This window comes from Atta colombica, unplaced genomic scaffold (genome assembly GCF_001594045.1).
Source record: "Atta colombica isolate Treedump-2 unplaced genomic scaffold, Acol1.0 scaffold18, whole genome shotgun sequence".
Taxonomy (NCBI): domain Eukaryota; kingdom Metazoa; phylum Arthropoda; class Insecta; order Hymenoptera; family Formicidae; genus Atta; species Atta colombica.
In genome coordinates this window covers 1,520,307-1,542,196 of record NW_017259271.1, presented here as the reverse complement: position 1 = coordinate 1,542,196, position 21,890 = coordinate 1,520,307, and the positions used below count along the sequence as shown (strand labels likewise).

The 21,890-nt window shown below is 31.7% G+C and overlaps 1 protein-coding gene across 1 annotated transcript in view; it reads right to left on the bottom strand.

Moving 5' to 3' along the window:
- Nucleotides 1-21,890, bottom strand: part of LOC108686428 — a 122,643-nt gene that overhangs the window by 71,295 nt on the left and 29,458 nt on the right. The window contains exons 3-4 of the mRNA XM_018191739.1: nucleotides 11,011-11,240; nucleotides 10,771-10,870 (exon numbers count right to left, since the gene is read on the bottom strand). Of these exons, the coding sequence (XP_018047228.1) occupies nucleotides 10,771-10,870; nucleotides 11,011-11,240 (330 nt within the window). The remainder of the gene's footprint in view (nucleotides 1-10,770; nucleotides 10,871-11,010; nucleotides 11,241-21,890) is intronic.

The window sequence follows — 21,890 nt, the reverse complement described above, 5'->3', positions numbered from 1 at the left end:
GAGGGAGGGAGCGCGCGCGCGCGCGTGTGTGTGTGTGTGTGTGCGTGTGGTGTGTGGAGGGGGGAAGGGGATACATTTCATTTCACGCATTGACTGCATAGATGCAGCGCATCACATGCTAAACCAAGAGGCCACTGTAGTTTTGTTATCAATTGCAACAAGTAAGTAGTGAAAAGTAAGTAACCTTTCATTTCATGTAAAACATAAAAACTATATATAAACATATTATATTTAAGCCCGATCGCAGTCGCTTGAAGAGGAGGTAGATTTTTCAAAATGTGCACTTTGAACATTTTTATTAAAAGCGTCAAGGTTGAATTTTGTTGCAATCGATAGTTAATATCCTTATTCCAAGATAGAGGAAATTCCCATAGTAGGTGCGGCATTGCAAATCGGAGGCGTCCGTTTGCTCTTTTATCTCGAAAATTGTTCGGCAACTCGCATCTTTCTGCTATGTCATCTCATCTGCGTTCGGTATTAACATTTCTAGAGCCAATCGAGTTGCTCAAATCTACTCTACCGAGCTCGCAGAGCTAATGCAGATTTTCGCGCCTAAATTAAATTCCTGACCTGTATATTTATGATAATGTTTTCAACTAGTTCATTAACACATAACGTGCATTCATCTCTTTTAATACTTCTATTTTACAAATAGTGTATTTGATCTGTTTAAATGTCTGAGTCTACGAATGCTCAAACAAATGCTATCAAATAGAAATTGATAGAGTACATTATGTATAATATTTAACGAGGAAAGTTTTTAATTCTTTTCCTCTTTATGAATTTGAAGTTACATATTTGGAAACAAAGAATTTGCTAGTTAATTTTTATCAAAGCTTATGTTGCACATATAGAATAAAATAAAATCAAACTGTATTAATATATTAAAAATTTTAATGAATATAAATCAAGTGATATAATTAATAAATTGTTGAAATTTATTTTGCAATGTATTTTCTTTTAAGAACACTTTGCATATGAGCACTTTGCTACATTCATATGTAATGATCTATTTTTAGTATATAAGACTATTAGTATATAAGCTATTATCAGTTTCTAGTAAAGCGAAAGACATTTTCAATTAGTAGAATATTTTTTATTTATTCATAAAAATAAACAATTTCATTTTATAATTTCATTTATAATTCATTTTATATCTAATCTTAAAGGACAGTTTACAGCTCTGTAGCGTTCGGAATTAATTCTTGGATTGTTCGATTATCACGTGATCAAGCCATTTGCTAAATCGCATCTCAGATTTACATTGCCGAACACACTTAATTCCTTTCAGAGTTGTATTCAGATTCCCCTGGGTGCATCTAGAAAGCATTCAAATACCTTTTGAGTGCCTTTATTCGGGGCTTGAGTGGAACCTTCAGATTCCTACTCTATCTATCTCTTCGAGAAGATGAAATGGATGAAATGGATGAAATAGATGGTAATATTAAAGATTTCCTGTGCTATCCCAGCATATTGACGTGCATTTATATGAAAATTTAAATTTCAGGTTATGCCTGCGCGCACATTATAAATAATATAAACCATAACTCAAAGGCCAAGTATTTAATCATCTACTAAGTTTATATACAGGTCGAGACCTAAGACATTAGTAAGATATTTATCTTAAATCTTTTATCATTATTATTTACATTTATAAACATAAAATACAAGAGCATTCAGCCATGCGCATGTTTTTTTGCAAATGTCATATATTGAAAATTCTTACGTTAAAGATATAAATTATAGATGTTTCATATTCTCATCCTATATCAGGCCATTTTCAATATATAATATAAATAATATAAAAATAGTTCGCAGTCATAAGATTAAAAGAGTTGAAATAAATAAAAGATCAATGATTCTTAGTTATAAGATTAAAAAAATAAATTAATAATATAATAATTGTAGTTCAATTACAATCTACGCTTGTGTATGTTGTCGAAAAAATTCTTACTTCTATTCGCCTTAATAAGAGATTTTTATATTGAAACGTAATCTTCAATATTGAGATTATCCTTCTCCATGTGAGACAAACGAATACATGAGACAGAATTACTTTCATTTTGTAAAAATAACGTTTTATCTGTAGATGACTTTCAGTGTATCAGAATATATACTCATCGTAGAATGAGGAAGAAAGCTTAATGGAGGGAGTTAAAATTATTTTAGTTGAGAGAGGAGTATTCTTAAATAAATTATCAGTAAATATATATCAAGAAAACAGTCCAATTTTGTAATTTTGTTTATTTAATCCTAATTTCTGTTTTTTAATATGCAACATCTCAGAAATCTTTCTTTTATAAAAAGTTCTGTCTAAAATATTAATGTTATTCTAATCTAGATGTTCTCATGTTCATTATTTAATCGATGTTGAGACATGACTGATAGAGCATTGGTTGATTTTTTGTCTGCCTTATGCTCTTTTATCCGCGTGTTCAATTTTCTTCTTGTTCGCCCGACATACGAGACTTCGCAGTCTAAGCAATTGATTTTATATATTACTTCAGCGTGCTCTTCTTTTTTTAACTGGTCTTTCCTTATTTTAATAAAATTATTAAGCGTATTCAATGGTTTGTGTGCAATCCTCATGTCAAATTTTTTAGTTATATTTTTAAATTTTTTCGAGATGTTGTTTAAGTATAAAACTACAAAACCTTTTTTCTATGGTCTGATACATTCTTATTATTTTGATCTGAATTTCTTTCTAAATTTTCTGTGTACGAAAGTGATTTTATTCTATTTCTTATGATAGAAAAAATAAAATCAATGGATACCTATTGAAAAGGAATGTGTTAATGGAAGAGATTTTTTTTTCTTAAAATTTAGGATGTAATAAGAGTAAAATTCTCCAACTATTCTATTATTACTCCTTTTTTATGTTCAACTGGATGATTAGAAGTGAAGTTCTAAAATCTGCCTGAATTTGTGGGGCTTTTTTCGCTATTATTAGTAAAACTTTGATCAATAATGTTCTCTTGAAACGGAATTAAGCATTGTTCTTTATATGAGTTATCGTAATTATTTAATCGAGGAGTTTATAAATTATTTGTTAAATTTGCCATTGGTAAATAATTAATGCTTCAGCGAATAATTATAATCATAGCAAAAGTCGAGATGATTAGTGTTCATTTAGTAAGGAAATTAATTATGGATCCGAGCAATTCGAGCCGTTTCATTTCATACCTTTCAGGAGGGGATGGAGAAAGATTAAGCAAGACAGAATATAACTAGATAAGTTTCACGTTTTTATTAATAATGTAGTCCAGTTGATACTCGGCGACGCGGAAATGTACAGGCACATTGAAGACGACCAGCGGGGAGGCCCACGTGGATTCGAAGCCTGTTTACGAACGCGGGACGCGTGCTCTGCCTGCACGGGGCGATGGAATCTGCCCTGATGTTCCGTTGCTCGATCAGCGGTGCACGTTTCCTAGCTACGATAACTCGACGCATCCCAGTTCGGTGCTTTTGAGATCGGCGGAAGCCGCGGATGCGGAGGAGTCCGGCAGAAAAATTGACGGGTCGAAATTTCGAATGACCTTCAGCCTTTGATAAATGCGTAAGGCTTGGACTCGCCTCCCTGCGGTTTCCTCTTTTAGTCATTCTACGAGAAGCGGGTTTTTTTTATTACATTACCATCGCGGTTAATTAAATAATCGCATTTAAAAAGCAAACTTGGAAGTAAATTGTAGAAGAAATAGTGGTGAGGGGAAGAATTGAGCTGATCCTACGAGCGCGGTCAATTCTTGGAAAAGATAGACTAAGCAGCTCCTACGAGCGCAATTAATTTATGAGAAGGGCAAGAGCTGAGTAGCTCCTACAAGCGCGATCAGTCCGAGGGATATGAGAAAGTTTGAAAGAAATAAATTAACACATGCATACTTTCTTCTTTTTATATGCGAAGATTGAGAGATATTCCTTGTTTCAAGAATGACTAGCAATCCAACTGCTGCTGTGAACTAATCCGAACTAAAAACTGCGGCCTCGGTTTTCGCCCCGTTTATATAGGTGCCAGTCGGTGGCGCTCGTGAGTCGGGAGAAAGAGGGAGCTCGAATTTCCCGTAATTGATAATATGTGCCAATTTGAAAAATTTTTTTGAATTGAAAGATTTTTCCTATACAAATATTAGTCACATCGTGCTGAAATTCGGCACGATTGCCACTAATTCAATGTAGAACTGGAACGGATCGTATTAGTTCGCGTTAATTGATGAGATTGAGATTTTAATTAGCAAATTAAATTTTGGGCCTTTCTCCGTGGTCCGCGCTGCTCCTTCCCCGGCTCTCGATTGATCGGCGCTCGCTAAAGCGACAAAAGAAATTCGCATTTACTTATCTTTAAGCTAATTAAGGCGGTCACAATGACCAAAAAATAGTGAAGCAAACCAAAAATATATTAAACATAATGCTAAATTTCGAAGTTAACAATATTCTCAGCCGCAACGGCAGAAATCCCATTAAGAATTCAGAGTGAAAAGCGACACGCGCGTCGCGAGCCGTAATTGGTGCGCCATGGCTTATTCTTATTCTAAGAGATTACAGGCGTTGAGGTGTTTCGATCGGATTAGTTTTTCTTAAATCTTGTGTATGATGATAATGACATGACAGTCCCAACATATGGGAATGATTTCTTAACTCCTCGTGGAATTCATCGTGATACATTGGCGCCTCATGGGTGTTTTGATTGGCTCGCGCGACACATGTGTCACGCGATGTCAGTATGATAGAATTATTACTGCGCCTGATAAATTTCTTGCTAGGAATATCGCAATTAATTAACCGAAATACTTTAGATAGACGATGTGTCAAATAAAATAAAAGAAATAATTCAACGCGAAACGAAGGAGAAAAAAAAGAGAGTAAGATTATATCTCTACGGAGGACAGGACGTAACACAAGGAAAAAGAAAAGAAGAGCACGTCGAAGTAGTATATAAAATCAATTGCTTAGATTGCGAAGTCTCGTATGTCGGGCAAACAAGAAGAAAATTGAACACGCGAATAAAAGAACATAATAAGGCAGAAAACGATAAACATAATAAGGTAGAAATCGGTCGTGTCTCAACACCGGTTAAATAACGAACATGATCTGGAATAATGTTACAAGGGCAAGTCAATAAGTTTTTAAAAAAACATAGTAAAACACATTTTTTTTGATCGATTCATTTTTATTTCTCAGCAGTCTCCTTTCAGCTCGATACACTTGATCTAACGATTCTCGAACTTTTTTAAGTCGTCCGAATAATATGATTTGTCCTTCAAAATAAGCTTTTGTTTCGGCGATGAGCTACTCTCTGGTGGTAAATCTCTTTCCTTCGAACCATTTCTTCAGATTTGGAAACAGGAAATAGTCGCAGGATACTAAATTTGGCGAATATGATGGATGGGGAAACAATTCGTAGCGGAATTCGTTGAATTTGGCCTCGGTGTCGGGCACGTGTGAACTCGTGCATTGTCTTGATGGAAGAGCACTTTCTTCTTCGCCAAATGAGGACATTTTTTTTTTTAAATGTTGTTGAAACAGTTCAATAAGACTGCGTAGTAATCACTGTATTGATCGTTTGCTTCGACGAAAGATAATCGATATGAATTATACCGCGTGCATCCCAACAAACTGTGGCCATCATCTTTCCGACCAATTTTATGGTTTTCGCCTTATTCGGAGCTGGTTCACCCGGTGAAGTCCATTGACTGTTCCTTCTTGGATGTGAAATAATGGATCCATGTTTCGTTCATAGTAATGAATCGATACAGAAATTCATCTGGATTACGTTGAAACATCTCCAAACATTGTTTTGAAATCACACGGTCGCGCTTATGGTCCACAGTAAGCGATGGTCCACAGTAAGCGATGGTCCACAAACGCGACACCCATCTTGCCGAGCTTTTTCATACCTAATTGTTCGTGCAAAATCACTGTGCCATGTGATATGCCTGTGGCTTCAAGTTCGCGCACTTTCACTCATCGATCAAAATAATATCGTGGACTTTATCGATGATTTCTAGCGTAGCAGCCTCAATTGGACGTCCCGAATGAGGTACATTGCATGTACGACCATATTTAAATTCATTCACTCAATTGTATACAGTCGCAAATGCTGCTGCAGATGTGCTATGAACATTATTCAACTAGGTTTTGATTTCTTTCAGTGTTAAACCTTTCATATGTATATTTGATCACTGTACGAAACTCATTTTTTTTTCATTTTGCAAAATATACAAGGATTGTTGGCTTTAATCGTTTGAACAGAAATAAAACTACGCGATGAATTCCGCTCAAAATTTGACAATCAGCTAAGACATGCTACTTGTCAAAAAGTAATGTAACATAACACTGCGAGTGCCCTCTGACAGATTTTCTAAAAACTTATTGACTTGCCCTCGTAATATTTTAGACTCAGAACTTTCTATAGAAGAATGATTTCCAAGATGTTGCATATTAAAAAACAGAAATTAGGATTAAATAAACAAAGTGACACGGACTGTTTTCCTGATGTATATTTACCGATTATTTAAGAATACTCCCCTCTCAACTAAAATAATTTTAATCCCCTATATTAAGCTCTCTTCCTCGATCCACGATGAGTATATATTCTGGTACACTAAAAGTCATTCACAGATAACATTATTTTTACAAATAAAAGTAAAATTCTGTCTCATCGTTTGTCTCACATGGAAAAGAACAATCTCTATATTGATGGAAAATAATTTAAGAATCGTTATAACAAACACAGATATGTCCATAAAATATAGATACATGAAAAAAAAGTTTTTGCTATTTTAAAATTTGGATTCTTTATTCTTATTAGAATATAGAAATCTGGCGTTTCTTACGTTTCAATATAAAAGTTTCTTATTAAAATGAATAAAAGCAAGAATTTTTTGACAACATACACAAGCGTAGATTGTAATTGAACAATTTATTGTTAATTTATTCTTTTAATCTTATGACTAAGAATCATTGATCTTTTATTTATTTCAACTCTTTTAATCTTATGACTGCGAACTATTTTTATATTATTTATATTATTTTATATTATTTATATACTGAAGATGGCCTGATATAGGCCGAAACGTCTATAATTTTTATCTTTAACATAAGAATTTTAAATATATGACATTCGCAAAAAACATCCTGCACGTGGCTGAATGCTTTTTGTATTTTATGTTTGTAATTTACGAGGCATTAGTAAATTTATAAATATATAAACTGTTTTTTTTCTTCAAATTGTCATAACTTGGCGAAAAATTATTGAGTTCCATAAAAGCGCATTTTGAAGGATTTTGAAATTTCACTTTTTTATTCCATTAAGTTGCATCAACTGCTTTATTCCGTGAACTCCGGAAACAGGAAGTGATTCTGCTTATCAATTGTATAGGTCCTCTATCATCGGCCATTGAAAAATTATTGATGCTACTCAATTGAAATTAGAGATTCCTCAAAGTACAGACTTCAAGCTTCATTTTCGTTTTTTTAACACCTCTGTATCATAATTATTTACTTTATTACGAATTATGAACATTTGAAGTAAATTTTCGTAAATTTTTCCAATTTATCTGTACTGTTTTTTCTTTGACTGAGTGCGTACTTTATTTATATATAATTTATATTAAATCTACGTTACTATATAAATTTACGTTACTATAATATTTGCTGTATGACCGATGCCCGTAGAACTTATCTTAGAGTTTCAATTATCTCCGGTAGTTTTTACTAGGTTCCGCCCACCCACTCACCCAGTAAGCAATTTGAACGCAGCCCAGAAAGATGCAAGAGGTCGCCATACTGGATCAAAGTAAATTTTTTCTGAAAAAAATCGATGACAAGTTGAATTTTTACCTACTAATTTTGACGTCAATTATCGAGAAATATGATTCTCTTTTGGATGGCCATGAGGGCAGCCATAATTAGTTTTAAAAATGCAGTTTTATATAGAATAAGAAAATTAAACGTGTTCGATCTTATCGATTTTTTTTTTTCAGAAAAAATTTACCAATTTAACCCAGTACGGCGACCCCTTGCACCCTTCTGAGGGGTTTCCCCCGTCTTGGAATAAGAGTATTAACTATCCATTGCAACAGCAAGCAGTCAACCTTGACGCTTTTAGTAAAAATACTCAAAGTCTATACATTTTGAAAAGCCCACCTCCCCTTTAAGCAATCGCGATCAGGCTTAAAATATATATGTTTTTATGTATATAAAATAAAAGATTATCCACTTCCCATACTTATAGCTATTGGTAACAAAACTAGTGATCTCTTGGTCTATGCGCATTCAGTAATAGTCGCAGCATAGATTTGTGCATAACGCATAACATATAGTGCATAAGACAATCAGCCAATTAGAATTTTTCCTTTTCTTCCATTTCATGGAAAAGAGGAATTTTGGTTGATTTTCTTATGCACTATGTGTTATGCATTATGCAAAAGTTTGCTATGGCCATAAGCTCTATACATACTGGAGTGAGTCTTCCCTATGCTAACGATAATGGAAGATGGTTGACTGTGCGAGAGTAACAGCTGTATATGTTTGATTATTTCTGCCTCACTTTATTAGTATTACCGTTGTTAAAAACATCAACCCCAATTGCGCTTACTAGATATTGCTAGAATATGTTGTGATACTTAAAAAAAATTAAAATGGAAAATTATTTCTTTGTTGCTATCATCAGTAGTAATGGTAGCATAGATATTCTGTTACTCTTATCTGTACAGGCTTCTTTATCTGAGATAATATAAGTATAATATATCGCAATATACGAACATTTTAAATTAAATTTAATTATATTTAACCTAAAAATAAACCTATAATATTATTTTTTAGGCAAATACTTTTTTAATTAACAAAGCAATAATTTTAATTTTTTTTAAATATCATAAACATATCTCATAACACAATCTCATAACACAAACATATCTCATAATATCCCGCAATCATACAACTAAGGTTGATATTTTTAGCGACGATAATAATACTAAAGTGAGGTAGAGGTATGCATGGCTGTCACTCTCGCATAGTCGCCTCACCGTTAGCATAAAGAAGAGGGTCTATAATAGAAATCGTAGCGATCGTTAGATCTTAAATCATAGAAAATTAATCAATCATACTCAAATAAAAGAAGAATAATCGACTATGATTGTCAATTTTTTATGACTCTATCACTACTTCTATTGTAGACTTTGTCACTTCAAATGTATCTATGTATAGAGCTCACTGCGCGCATTAGCTCGATTTCCTTTTTCTATATAAATAGAGAATAGAGAAACGAAACAGATCTCATGCTGCTTATGCATGCGGTTGTAAATAGATTAGATAAAAAAATTCTAATGGGCGTATGGGACGAATATTATATTGCTGTTTTTTAAGGAACCTCAAAGTTACAATCAAAACTTACGATATTAATATTTACTGTTAGTTATTGCTACTACGAATTCAGCATTAAAAAAATTTTTATGCATGAATATATGTATATAAATATATATGGTGCGCTCGTCTACTCGCCCACCCGCACGCATACATTCCAAACATGTGATATGCAAACTTTAACAATTTCCTAGTAGTGCACATCGGATATCGCGAATGTTAATTGTAATTATCCAAAATCTTGCAAAATGTAGGATTCACTTTGAAACATAATTCAATTCCCAAGCATGTTAGAGTAATGATCGTAATGTCATTTTAAAGCAAAAGTTCCTCACTTTAAAACTTATATATGGTAACATTTCTCGCCTCGTCCTCGTTTTTTATGGAAAGTTGAAAATTGTGATATTTTCAAAATTTTAATACTGCTTCTGATCTTCACAAATAAGATTATTATTCATCCATTAAATAAGACAAAAAATATCATTTTAATTGTTTTAAAGTTGAGGATACACCTTTCAAAACGCCCCCAAAAAATTATCCTGGAGAAATTCAGACAGTCTCTTAAAAATCGGCAAAATTTGCATATTTTAGAGTAATCCCCTAATTTTGATGCGCAATATATTTAGGTAACGCTTAATTTCTTTCTTATTCAATTCTTTCAACATGTCAAATAAAAATCGAAATTTACTCTGACTATTGTAAAACTATAATTCTTATTGACTAAATTGATAAATTTTCTTATACAGGGTGTCTGGAAATAATCGTCAAATATTTCATGGACAGATAGAGCGGATTGAGTCAAAAAGTACTTTACCATTTTGTAAATTTCCCCAATAATTAACGAGATATTAATCTTTAAAGATAGGCGAATATGCGGGCCCGCCCGGCTTACACGAAGCATACACACCTCTCGATCGCTTGGCGCGCGAGGCCATGAGGAGCAGGGATAGTCTGACAAGCGTGCCGTCCGAGCTATGGAGACGGCGGGGACTTACGGCGATGTGCAGCGCAAGGCGCTTGTCAGCCAATCCCCAAGCTCTACCTGCCCACGAAATATTTGACGATTATTTCTAGATACCTTGTATACTGTAATTATATTTCTTTCAATATTCTGCATATAAAGATGTTATTAAAAAATTGTTTTGAAGATACTTCATGTATTATCAATATTATAAATATTATAAATATTATTAAATATTTTTGTATAAAAATGTAAAGAAAAAAATTAACTTTTTTGAAAAAAAAAAAATTTTTTTATTTTTCAATTATTAAAAAATTGAATAACTAAAAAATAGTACATTATTTAAATTTAAAAGGATTGCTCCCTTTTAGTTCAAGAAAATCATATTTTTTGATTATATTGAAATATCCTGTGTGTATGTAATTAATAAGATTAATTCTCTTTACCTTTTATAAGTAGATGAAAACACGAGACACAAACGCGGGAATCAATATTTCCCTGGTATTCTAATCTGTATTTCATATTGCAACATTTGTTACATAGTACCTGCAAAATATGTTGTAAATTTAAATATTGTTACAAAAAAGAAATACAATATTACAAATTTGAAAAAATTAATTTATAAAATAAACGACAATCAATAAATAATATAATTGTCTTTATTTTGTAATTCAATAAATACGTACTTTACCACAAGCACGACAATGATGACGTCTTTTAAGTACAGTAAATTTAACATCACACAACATACAACTAGGTGCATCACTATCTGGAACCCAAAATGGAGGCTGTTTTCCCAATACTGTATTACATTCGACTAAAGAGTTATCAGAAACATCCGACGAAGCACCGCGATCTTCATCAACAATACCAATTTCTGAGTGTTCTGGTACCTCTGGTGCAGTACTCGAAGATTCTTTTTTTTTCAACATGAAAATTGAAATTGTATATTTTTATAATTTTGAAAAGTATGTGATATATTAATTAGCAAAACAAATAATTATGAATAAAAACATCAAGGTTTCTCGAGATAGAACATGACCTACTAGCTATCAGTAGCAGAACACTTGCAATACAGCAACTTGTAGCACAGCAGAAATCGTACGATAATTTATTATATAAGCATAAATATGCAAAAATAAATCAGAATACTTTTTAACAAATTAGAATATTGCGCTTCTTAATTAATTTGTTTAATAATCTGTAAAACTTACAAAATTTATGAAATAGAAATTAAACTTTTATTTTGAGACCAAGTAGTCAGTAAACGAACAATTTTTCAGAGAAAGAATTGTTATCAGAGTTTTCAATAATCAATTTAATATTTTCTAAATCCTATATTGGAATTGTATCAAAAAATAAGCTGATAGAAACAAATACTACACACTTTATTTTCATTAGTTGCATTTTATAGTCTTTATATTTATTTGTAACACAGAAGTTTGAATATAAGAAAGATATTATATAGCAATAAACGAAAGAACTACAGTTCAATATTGATATAACATATCTAACATAATATTGATATTTTTATCATAATTTAATGACAACATGCTAATTTTATTGTATTTTTACTGTTATTTTTTTTACACAACGCATGCTCGATTTCTACTATGTTTTTGCCATCTTGCCGTGCAAGTAAATAGTTCGATTTTTAACGATATTTGCCAGTATAGTACAATATAAAATCATATTATGCTTGGATTTAATTTCTGACATATTGTGCCAACACAAAATTACTATTTTTAGAATTTTTTAATTTTTATAACATTTTTATAGCATATCAGGACATGAAAATTGCTTGCTTTCTGTTGTATTTTTGACTGAGACGATAGACTATGTTTGGCTGCTGCTAAAGTTTTGACAAGATAATATATAGTACACGATTTGCAATATGTGATCATGGCCGACTTGATAATTTGGGGACTTGCGCTGACATTCTCTCTTTCAAACACGTATAAAATATTATGAACAAAGACTAATATAAGAGAACTATCAAAATTCTTTGCTAACTTTTTGCTTTAAAATACTACAGAGAAAAATTAAAAATAAGAATGATTACGAATGTACTAACAAACATTATAACTATTAGGTGTACAACTTTGCTTCCGCCGTTTTCCTATAGGCTTTAGCGGTAAGTGGTGATCGAAATAAATAGATCATAGACGTCATACAATAAACTTGGGCATCTGTCAACATAACCCCATAGAAACATTAGTCGATTTGTGTCTGCATCATAAAGTTATTCTCGATTGAAAATGTCAGTTTACGAGCCAAATTCTCGTCATTTGCGGGAGGTTTTAATTTTTTACTTCAATGAAGAAATCTGCGACTGAGACTCGAATGCTCTCAAATACTTATGGTGAGGCCGCTATTAGTGAAAGAACGTGTCGTGAGTGGTTTCAACGCTTCAAGAATAGTGATTTTGACGTCCAAGGTCATGCTCTGTATTTGGTGAGACCAGCTCGGCGTAGTGTATTATGAACTATTAAAACCGACTGAAACAATCACAGGCGATCGGTATCGAACGCAATTGATGCGTTTGAGACGAGCATTGAAAGACAAACGGCCGCAATACAACGAGAGACACGATAAAGTGATTTTACAGCATGACAATGCTCGACCCCATGTTGCGAAAGTGGTCAAGACATACTTGGAAACGTTGAAATGGGAAGTCCCACCCGCCGTATTCTCCAGATGCTCCCTCTGACTATCACTTGTTTCGATCAATGGCACACAGCCTGACTGATCAGCACTTTCGGTCTTATGAAGAAGTAAAAAATTGGATCGATTCGTGGATAGCCTCAAAAGATAACCAGTTTTTTCGACGCCGGATTCGTACGCTACCCGAAATATGGGAGAAAGTAGTGGCCAGCGATGGACAATAGTTTGAATCATAAATGTATAACCAGTTTTTTACAATAAAGCCTCGAATTTCGGAAAAAACGGCGGAAGCAAAGTTGTACACCTAATATATAAAAGTAATATATAAAGTGAATAAAAATAAGAAGTTAATTAGTTTAAGGAGATCTTAAAGGCGTCCATTTTATCTACTAAACACTAATTTTTGTAAGGTATTTTCATATATACTTCTTTTACAGATTTTGGAAATCCTTTCTGGAAAATTAAAATACACAATAAGAATTTTTTTAGATCATATGTGAGAACACAATCGATAAATATGTATTATATATAATCTAATAATCGATAAATATGTATTATATATAACTATAATCAATAAATTAAATGCCTATAACTGTCGAAGCTGAATCTTTAATGTTATATATAATTCAATGTGAATTATATATATTTTTCTATATATAAAGTTCTGAAAATTTTTTCAGAATTTTTTAATATCGTTTTTCTCATGTTGGTAAAAATAAGAAAACGCAGTACTAAAAAATTCTGAAAAAATTTTTAGAGTTTCTAAGAATTTCTATGAGAAAATTCTATGAGAAAAAAATAAATGATTTTTATCTGTTGGAGTTTTTCTGTAAAGTTGATAATATTTGAGTAAAAAATTATTCAATATTTGGCAATTTTTAGTAATTAATATCTTGTTAACTATTGCGAAAATTGCAAAATGGTAGAGAACTTTCGACTCAATTTAGTTCGCTCTATCTACGCAAAAGCGATTGACAAAAACTTTCGGGATGTACCCTATATGTATATGCATACATATTTATAGTCATTCAAACTGCGTGTTGAATTGATTTTCCGGACTTATAAACGCAATTAAATTATTGTAATAATATTATAAATTAAATTAAATTGACAAGCAATTTTTAATAATAATTCGATAACAATAATTCGATGCTCAATCAGGCATCATATTAGAAAGATGTTGACGTACTGAAAAACTGTAAATAAATATTGCGAAAAATATTACTCCCTCGACCAGGAGTCGAACTTGGATCTCTTGTATTCCGTACGAGCGTCCTAAGTCTTTAGACTACCGAAGCTTTAATAATATTCCTCGCACTAATCGGTATATGTATGGAAACATATACATATATCAGTAGGGAAAGGTTGCCGATACCGACATATCACTTTGTTTTTAAACAATATTTCTTAAACAAAAGGTAAAAATAAAATATCTAATTAGTAATAAGGCTCATAAATTTTAAAAAACAAAGAAAAAAGAGAGCTACGAGCCAAAAATTATTATATAAGATAAAACATAATAATGTAGAATGTAAAAAAAACAATAAAAAAACAGAAATGTTTAATTAAATTAAAAATTTAATATAGAATGCTACTCGTAGCAATAGACAGACATTTTGATCGCAATCGGATCATTTTCAATGTTAAAAACATACATAATCGTTACAATCGAAAAAAACAAAAACATAATAAATTCTCTATTTCGTTTTCTAAAATAGACGCTGGTAACATGAAAACGAATATCGTAATGTTCATAATTATAATGTATAACGAAAAAAAAAAAAGTATGCATAATCATAGCAACTTGCAGTCAGTCATTGAAAAGCTTATAATATCAATTTTAGTAAAAAGAATGAATGTCCTTTGATTAAAAATGAATAGAGAACGCAAATAGTCTGATCCTGTAGATAAAATATAAGTGAAATTATAACGCAAGATGATTAACAAAAAAATATAAATTATTAAAAACTAGCATACAAAACAATATAATATATGAGAAGATACATAGCAAAATTAATGAAAGTTAAGATTGCAAAAAGTATATCTATATATTGAATATATCTATATACTGAAATTTATAATATAATAACAGCTAAAAATAATATCTTTAATATAACCTAACATAATATACCTTAAGTCAAGAAATAAAGATAAAAAAAGTTTCGTGTACAAATAGTACGTTAAAATTAGAGACAATACGAAAAGAAATAAAACAATATCTTATCTCCTCAGTATTCTGTGGAATCACAAAATTAACATTCAGAGAAAGAAGGAAAAGATAGTTGGAAAGTGATGGGAGGAAGAAAGTGAGAGGGGATAGAAATGTAGATGAAAATGTGGAAGAAATAATAAAGAAGGAGAGGAAGAATTAAGGAGAGAGGAAGAATTGAATAATAGATAGATAGGATTCAGGCAAAGATTCTGTCGTTTTCTATTTAAGCCTTGTTTTTATCTTTTTTATGTACCATTTCAGATATCAATCTCTTATTATATGAAGATTCACAAATATCTTCACTTTATTCCATCTGAAATTGTGATTGAGATTTATACGGTGGTCAGAAATGACAGATAAAGAACCCGTTTTTTTGTTGATTTCTGAAATATATTTACGTATCCTTGTACTCAATTTTCTTTTGATTTGACATAACTAGCCTCACAATCGTCACATGAGATCTTATAGATCACATTTTCATTAGAAAGCAATTCTAACTTCCTTTCTTTATAAAACTTTTTAAAGTGTCGATAATGGAAAATGCTAATTTATAGTGAAACATATTGGATACAAGTGAGAAACTTTCGGAGATAGATTTAATATAAGGAACTGTAAAAAATTTTTCTTTGATTTGTAGATTGTGTGTAGTCTGTTTATTATGAATGTGCAATTTTAATCGGTTTTCTTTTTTATTTTAATTATGGAAAAAATAAAAGAGAGAGGATAGCTATTATTAAGAAAAATATGAATAGCTTCAATTAGATTGTTATGTTGAAACTAAGGATATGATAATAGAAATATTTTATCTACGAAATCGATAATAATGCCTTTTTTATGACAAAGAGGATGGTTGGAATGGAAATTCAGGAACCTTCCCGAAAATGTAGTTTTTTGATATGTATCAAAAATAATTCTTTGACTATTAATAATTAAAGTAGTATCAAGAAAAATCTATTGTCAATGCCAACCTTCATAGTAAATTGTAACTTTGTATTAGATGTACAACTTTGCTTCCGCCGTTTTTTTCCGAAATTCGAGGCTTTATTGTAAAAAACTGATTATATATTTATGATTCAAAGTATTGTCCATCGCTGGCCACTATTTTCTCCCATCTTTCGGGTAGCGTACGAATCCCGCGTCGAAAAAAACTGGTCATCTTTTGAGGCTATCCACGAATCGATCCAATTTTTTACTTCTTCATAAGACCGGAAATGCTGGTCAGCCAGGCCGTGTGCCATTGATCGAAACAAGTGATAGTCAGAGGGAGCGTCTGGAGAATACGGCGGATGGGATAGGACTTCCCATTTCAACGTTTCCAAATATGTCTTGACACTTTCGCAACATGGGACATTGTCATGCTGCAAAATCACTTTATCGCGTCTCTCGTTGTATTGCGACCGTTTGTCTTTCAATGCTCGTCTCAAATTGCGTTCGATACCGATCGCCTGTGATTGTTTCAGTCGGTTTTAATAGTTCATAATACATTACGCCGAGCTGGTTCCACCAAATACAGAGTATGACCTTGGACGTCAAAATCACTATTCTTGAAGCGTTGAAACCACTCACGACACATTCTTTCACTAATAGCGGCCTCACCAGAAGTATTTGAGAGCATTCGATGAGCCTCAGCCGCAGATTTGTTCATATTAAAGCAAAAAATTAAAATCTCCCGCAAATGACGAGAATTTGGCTCATAAACTGACATTTTCAATCGAGAATAACTTTATGATGCAGACACAAATCGACTAATGTTTCTATGGGGTTATGTTGACAGATGCCCAAGTTTATTGTATGACGTCTATGATCTATTTCGATCACCACTTACCGCTAAAGCCATATATATCTATAGGAAAACGGCGGAAGCAAAGTTGTACACCTAATATGTAAAGAATTAAAAATAGTAAATGTGTCATCAATATTTTCAGATGGAAGTGCGAGAACGATGTCATCGACATATCTGTAGTAAAATAATGAATGTATTTGTAAATTCAAGATGGCAATTTCTTCCAAATCCTGCATTACAATGTCAGCAATAATAGGAGATCATGATGAACCCATCGGAATACCAAAAACTTGTTTGTAAAATTTATTGTTAAAAGTAAAAAAAGTAGAATTCAAAACAAATTTTATAGCAACAACAAATTCTTCTTTTGGAATATTAGTTTTTGTAGAAATGGATCTATCTCTTGTCAATACTATTCAATGCCAAATCTACAAGTACATTCGTGAAGAGAGACACAACATCCAATGAAGCTAATACATAATCAGAGTTAAAAACTATGCCGTTTAATTTTTCTTAACTAAATGGAAACTGTCTTTAATATGATTAGGTATGATGTTGTGTGTAAGAAAAGAGAAAAATAGTACAAAGGGCTGTTTATAGATGATACAATTCTCAATGAGTTACTAACTTTATGAATTTTAGTCAATCCATACGCTCTAGAAATATTGCCATCCGAAATCATTAATCTTTTATATGTAAAATCACCGACCTTCCATCTCATAAGAATGTAATGTAAATGCTGTGTTAACTTTTTCGTAGAATCCTTGTTAATAATAGAATAGGTGTCAACATCTGAAAGGATCTCCTCTATTTTTAATATATAAGAATCTTTATCGAACACAACTGTGACATTACCCTTGCCTGCATTGATAATAAGTAAATTAGGATGGTCATTAAATTTTTTAGTAAAATACAGCTTTTCTAAAATTAGTTTGTCACTAAAATTAAGAGAAGGAAAATTGTTATAAAATCTATTGAGAATTATTAGGTATACAACTTTGCTTCCGCTGTTTTTTTTTCGAAATTCGAGGCTTTATTGTAAAAAACTGATTATACATTTATGATTCAAAGTATTGTCCATCGCTGGCCACTACTTTCTCCCATCTTTCGGGTAGCGTACGAATCCCGCGTTGAAAAACCTGGTCATCTTTTGAGGCTATCCACGAATCGATCCAATTTTTTACTTCTTCATAAGACCGAAAGTGCTGATCAGTCAGGCTGTGTGCCATTGATCGAAACAAGTGATAGTCAGAGGGAGCGTCTGGAGAATACGGCGGGTGGGATAGGACTTCCGATTTCAACGTTTCCAAATATGTCGACTACTTTCGCAACATGGGGTCGAACATTGTCATGCTGCAAAATCACTTTATCGTATCTCTCGTTGTATTGCGACCATTTGTCTTTCAATGCTCGTCTCAAACGCATCAATTGCGTTCGATACCGATCGCCTGTGATTGTTTCAGTCGGTTTTAACAGTTCATAATACACTACGTCGAGCTGGTCCCACCAAATACAGAGCATGACCTTGGATGTCAAAATCACCGTTCTTGAAGCGTTGAAACCACTCACGACATGTTCTTTCACTAATAACGGCCCACCATAAATATTTGAGAACATTCGATGAACCTCAGCCGCAGATTTCTTCATATTGAAGCAAAAAATTAAAATCTCCCGCAAATGACGAGAATTTGGCTCGTAAACTGACATTTTCAATCGAGAATAACTTTATGATGCAGACACAAATCGACTAATGTTTCTATGGGGTTATGTTGACAGATGCCTAAATTTATTGTATGTCGACGTCTATGATCTATTTATTTCGACCACCACTTACCGCTAAAGCCATCTATAGGAAAACGGCGGAAGCAAAGTTGTACCTAATAGAATGGAGTTATTTCTAACAAAATTGACAATATTCTTTGGGCGACCAGTTATACCATTTTCTATATGTTTAATGAATTCAACTAGGGCTTTTTCTTTATTATCTTGATTAATAGGAAGACCAAATTTTTCACCTAGTAACAGATATTGCAACAGACATTGAACCTCAAGAGAAATATCAATGCTGCTAAATTCATAAACCAATTGTCTTGTAACATCTCCAAAGAAGAAGCTTCACTAAATTCTTTTGAATGGATGTAGACTCTTTAAGAAATAGTCAGCATTAATGTTGTATGAGTCCTTACAAACAGTGAGTAGATTCTTATTGTTCAAATTGTTACAAAGATCATTTGAAAGTACAGACATATGAAATCGGTCTGATTTTTGAATAAAAAGCTCTAGATTTTTTATTCACCAACCAATCGATCTTCTTATGTATTTTATTCATCTGTTCGAAAAAATAAGAACCACTAATATGATCTAAATATTTGAAAAACTCATTACCTATGGATGTTGGCAAAACAACATCTCCAATGTATTAGAATTGTATTAGAGATATTAAAAATACGAACTCTAGTTACATACAGATGGGAATATCATCTTTTAATTCTAGTCGCATAATTGTCTTTACAAAATTTAATTGAATATTTTCGAGTCATTTATATGAGTTACTATTGTAAAGTGAAAAATCTTTGACCTTGATAAATTTGTATAAATGTGGAGAAACTAAATCCAATTTGAGACAAAAATTTAAAAATTTTATGCAGACCCTAATATTTACGCTTAATTTGACTAAATTACATAGCTCTTTGAATAAATTGCAAGTATTAATACCAAAATTATAAAACTTTAAATACATAAATACAAATTAGAAAGTGTCTTCTATTAATATAGCAGTTTTTATAATACTCTTTATAATTTTGCAATAATTAATTTTTTCGTAAGATAAGCAAAAATGAACAAAATAGGCTCCAAAACTGATATACAGTAGGCAGTAATGCCACATATTCCTATTCTTTTTCTTTTGCAGAAATTATTTGTATAAAAAACAAATGAATGCATATAAGATTTTCCAAAATTTTTCACTTCGATATAAAACATTTTTGTTGAATTATATGCTTTACTTTATGTTGACCTGCATGCAAATATGTAATGCAATAGTTTTTTAAAGGCTTTGCTTAAAATGTAGCATTGGTACATTTTAAGGAATTACATATGTAATTCGAAAAAACGCGCGCCGAAATGATTTTTCGGTCTTGAAACGCTAACTCAATAAACTATCGCAATAATATCACAAGTTGACTAGCAATTTAATAAATTTTTGATGCTTATTCGCATCTTCGAAACGATCTTAATAATGTAGAATGACATATTAAAATCTGTAAAATATAATAATAATTAATTCTTATTGCGAAAAATATTATTTCGACCGGGAGTCGAATCCGAATCTCTTGCATTTCGTGCGAGCATCCTAAGCCTTTAGACTACCTACGAGACTTTAGTAATATTCTTCGTTCATTCAATATTATTAAGATCGTTTCGAAGATGCAAATAAGCATCAAAAATTTGTTAAATTATTAGTCAATTTAATTTGTGATATTACTGCAGTAGTTTATTGAGTTAGCGTTTCAAGACTAAAAAATCATTTCGGCGCGCGTTTCTAAGCATTACATACATAGTATATAAATTCACACAAGAATCATACAAGCATTTAAGATCCAGACCGTTTAAGGCTTTGATTTCTATAGTTTAATATAAATAAAACTGATTTAGGAAACTAGCATTAAAAACGACATAATATTATTAATAATATAGTTACTATTATTTTTAAATTACGCAATTTGCAAAAGAAAACGTAAGAATATTATTTTTGCATAAGTATAAAACATAAGTATAAGTATAAAACATAAATATAAGTATAAAATATAAAATTCGTTTGTAGCTGATTTCATATAGAAATAAGCCATAAATACGGATTATGGTTTACACTTTTTTTATTAATAGATTATATTTTTATTAATATTAATAAAGTATAATAATTAGTTTCTTTATTTTTAGTTTCTTTATTAGTAGAGAAAGGAGTTCGTTTTAGGAAACCTGTGTCAGTATCGGTGACTTTCCTCTATACTCTATGCACTGCTTTAAAAAATGGCATAGAAAAATTGTGGGCAAAAATTGGCCAACTCTAATTAACGATAACTTTACGAAAAATTCGATAGAATAATGTGTTTTTTTTTTTTTATTAAAGTTTGAAATATCTACTTTAAGACGCTATGGCCAGATTTTAAATTTGATTGCACTCTTGCCACTGTCAAAAATATGAGGGTGTGTTTGTCATATTAAAAATTGCACGGACTTTGTAAAATTTTTTGGAGAAATGCTGTTTGCAGTGGCATAAAGTTCGAACTTTCCCTTTTAATTTAAAAAAAAAAGAATCGCTGCGATTTTTTTTCGCAAAGTTACAGCACTTTAAAGTTATCCTTACATTTTTGACATATACTATCACAACATTACCGAATATGCATCATGACGAGATTGCTGGATGGATTTTGTATGTTCTGTATGTGTAGACTTTGATCTTCATCATCTTTCTGCGTGTAAATTTCGTGGATTACCTCCGCGTTATTCGATACAAAACTTTAAAGTGCTGTAACTTCGCGAAATAAATCGCAACGACTCATTTTTTTTTTTTAATTAAAAAGAAAAATTCAAACTTTATGCTGCTGCAAACGGCATTCCCCAGAAAAATTTTGCAAAGTTCGTGCATTCCGTCAAACTTTGCAATTTTATTAATATGACAAACATCTCCTTATATTTTTGAGAGTACAGTGAGTAGGGGTGCAAATTTAAAATCTGACTATATCGTTTTAAAGTAAATTTCAAGCTTAATTCATTTCAGCTTAAATAAAAAAAAATGTTATCCTATGATAATTTTTCGCAAAGTTATCGTCAAAGTCGGCCAATTTTTGCTGACAATTTTTCTTTGCCATAATTTTTTTTAGCTCTGTGTGTGTGTGTGTGTGTGT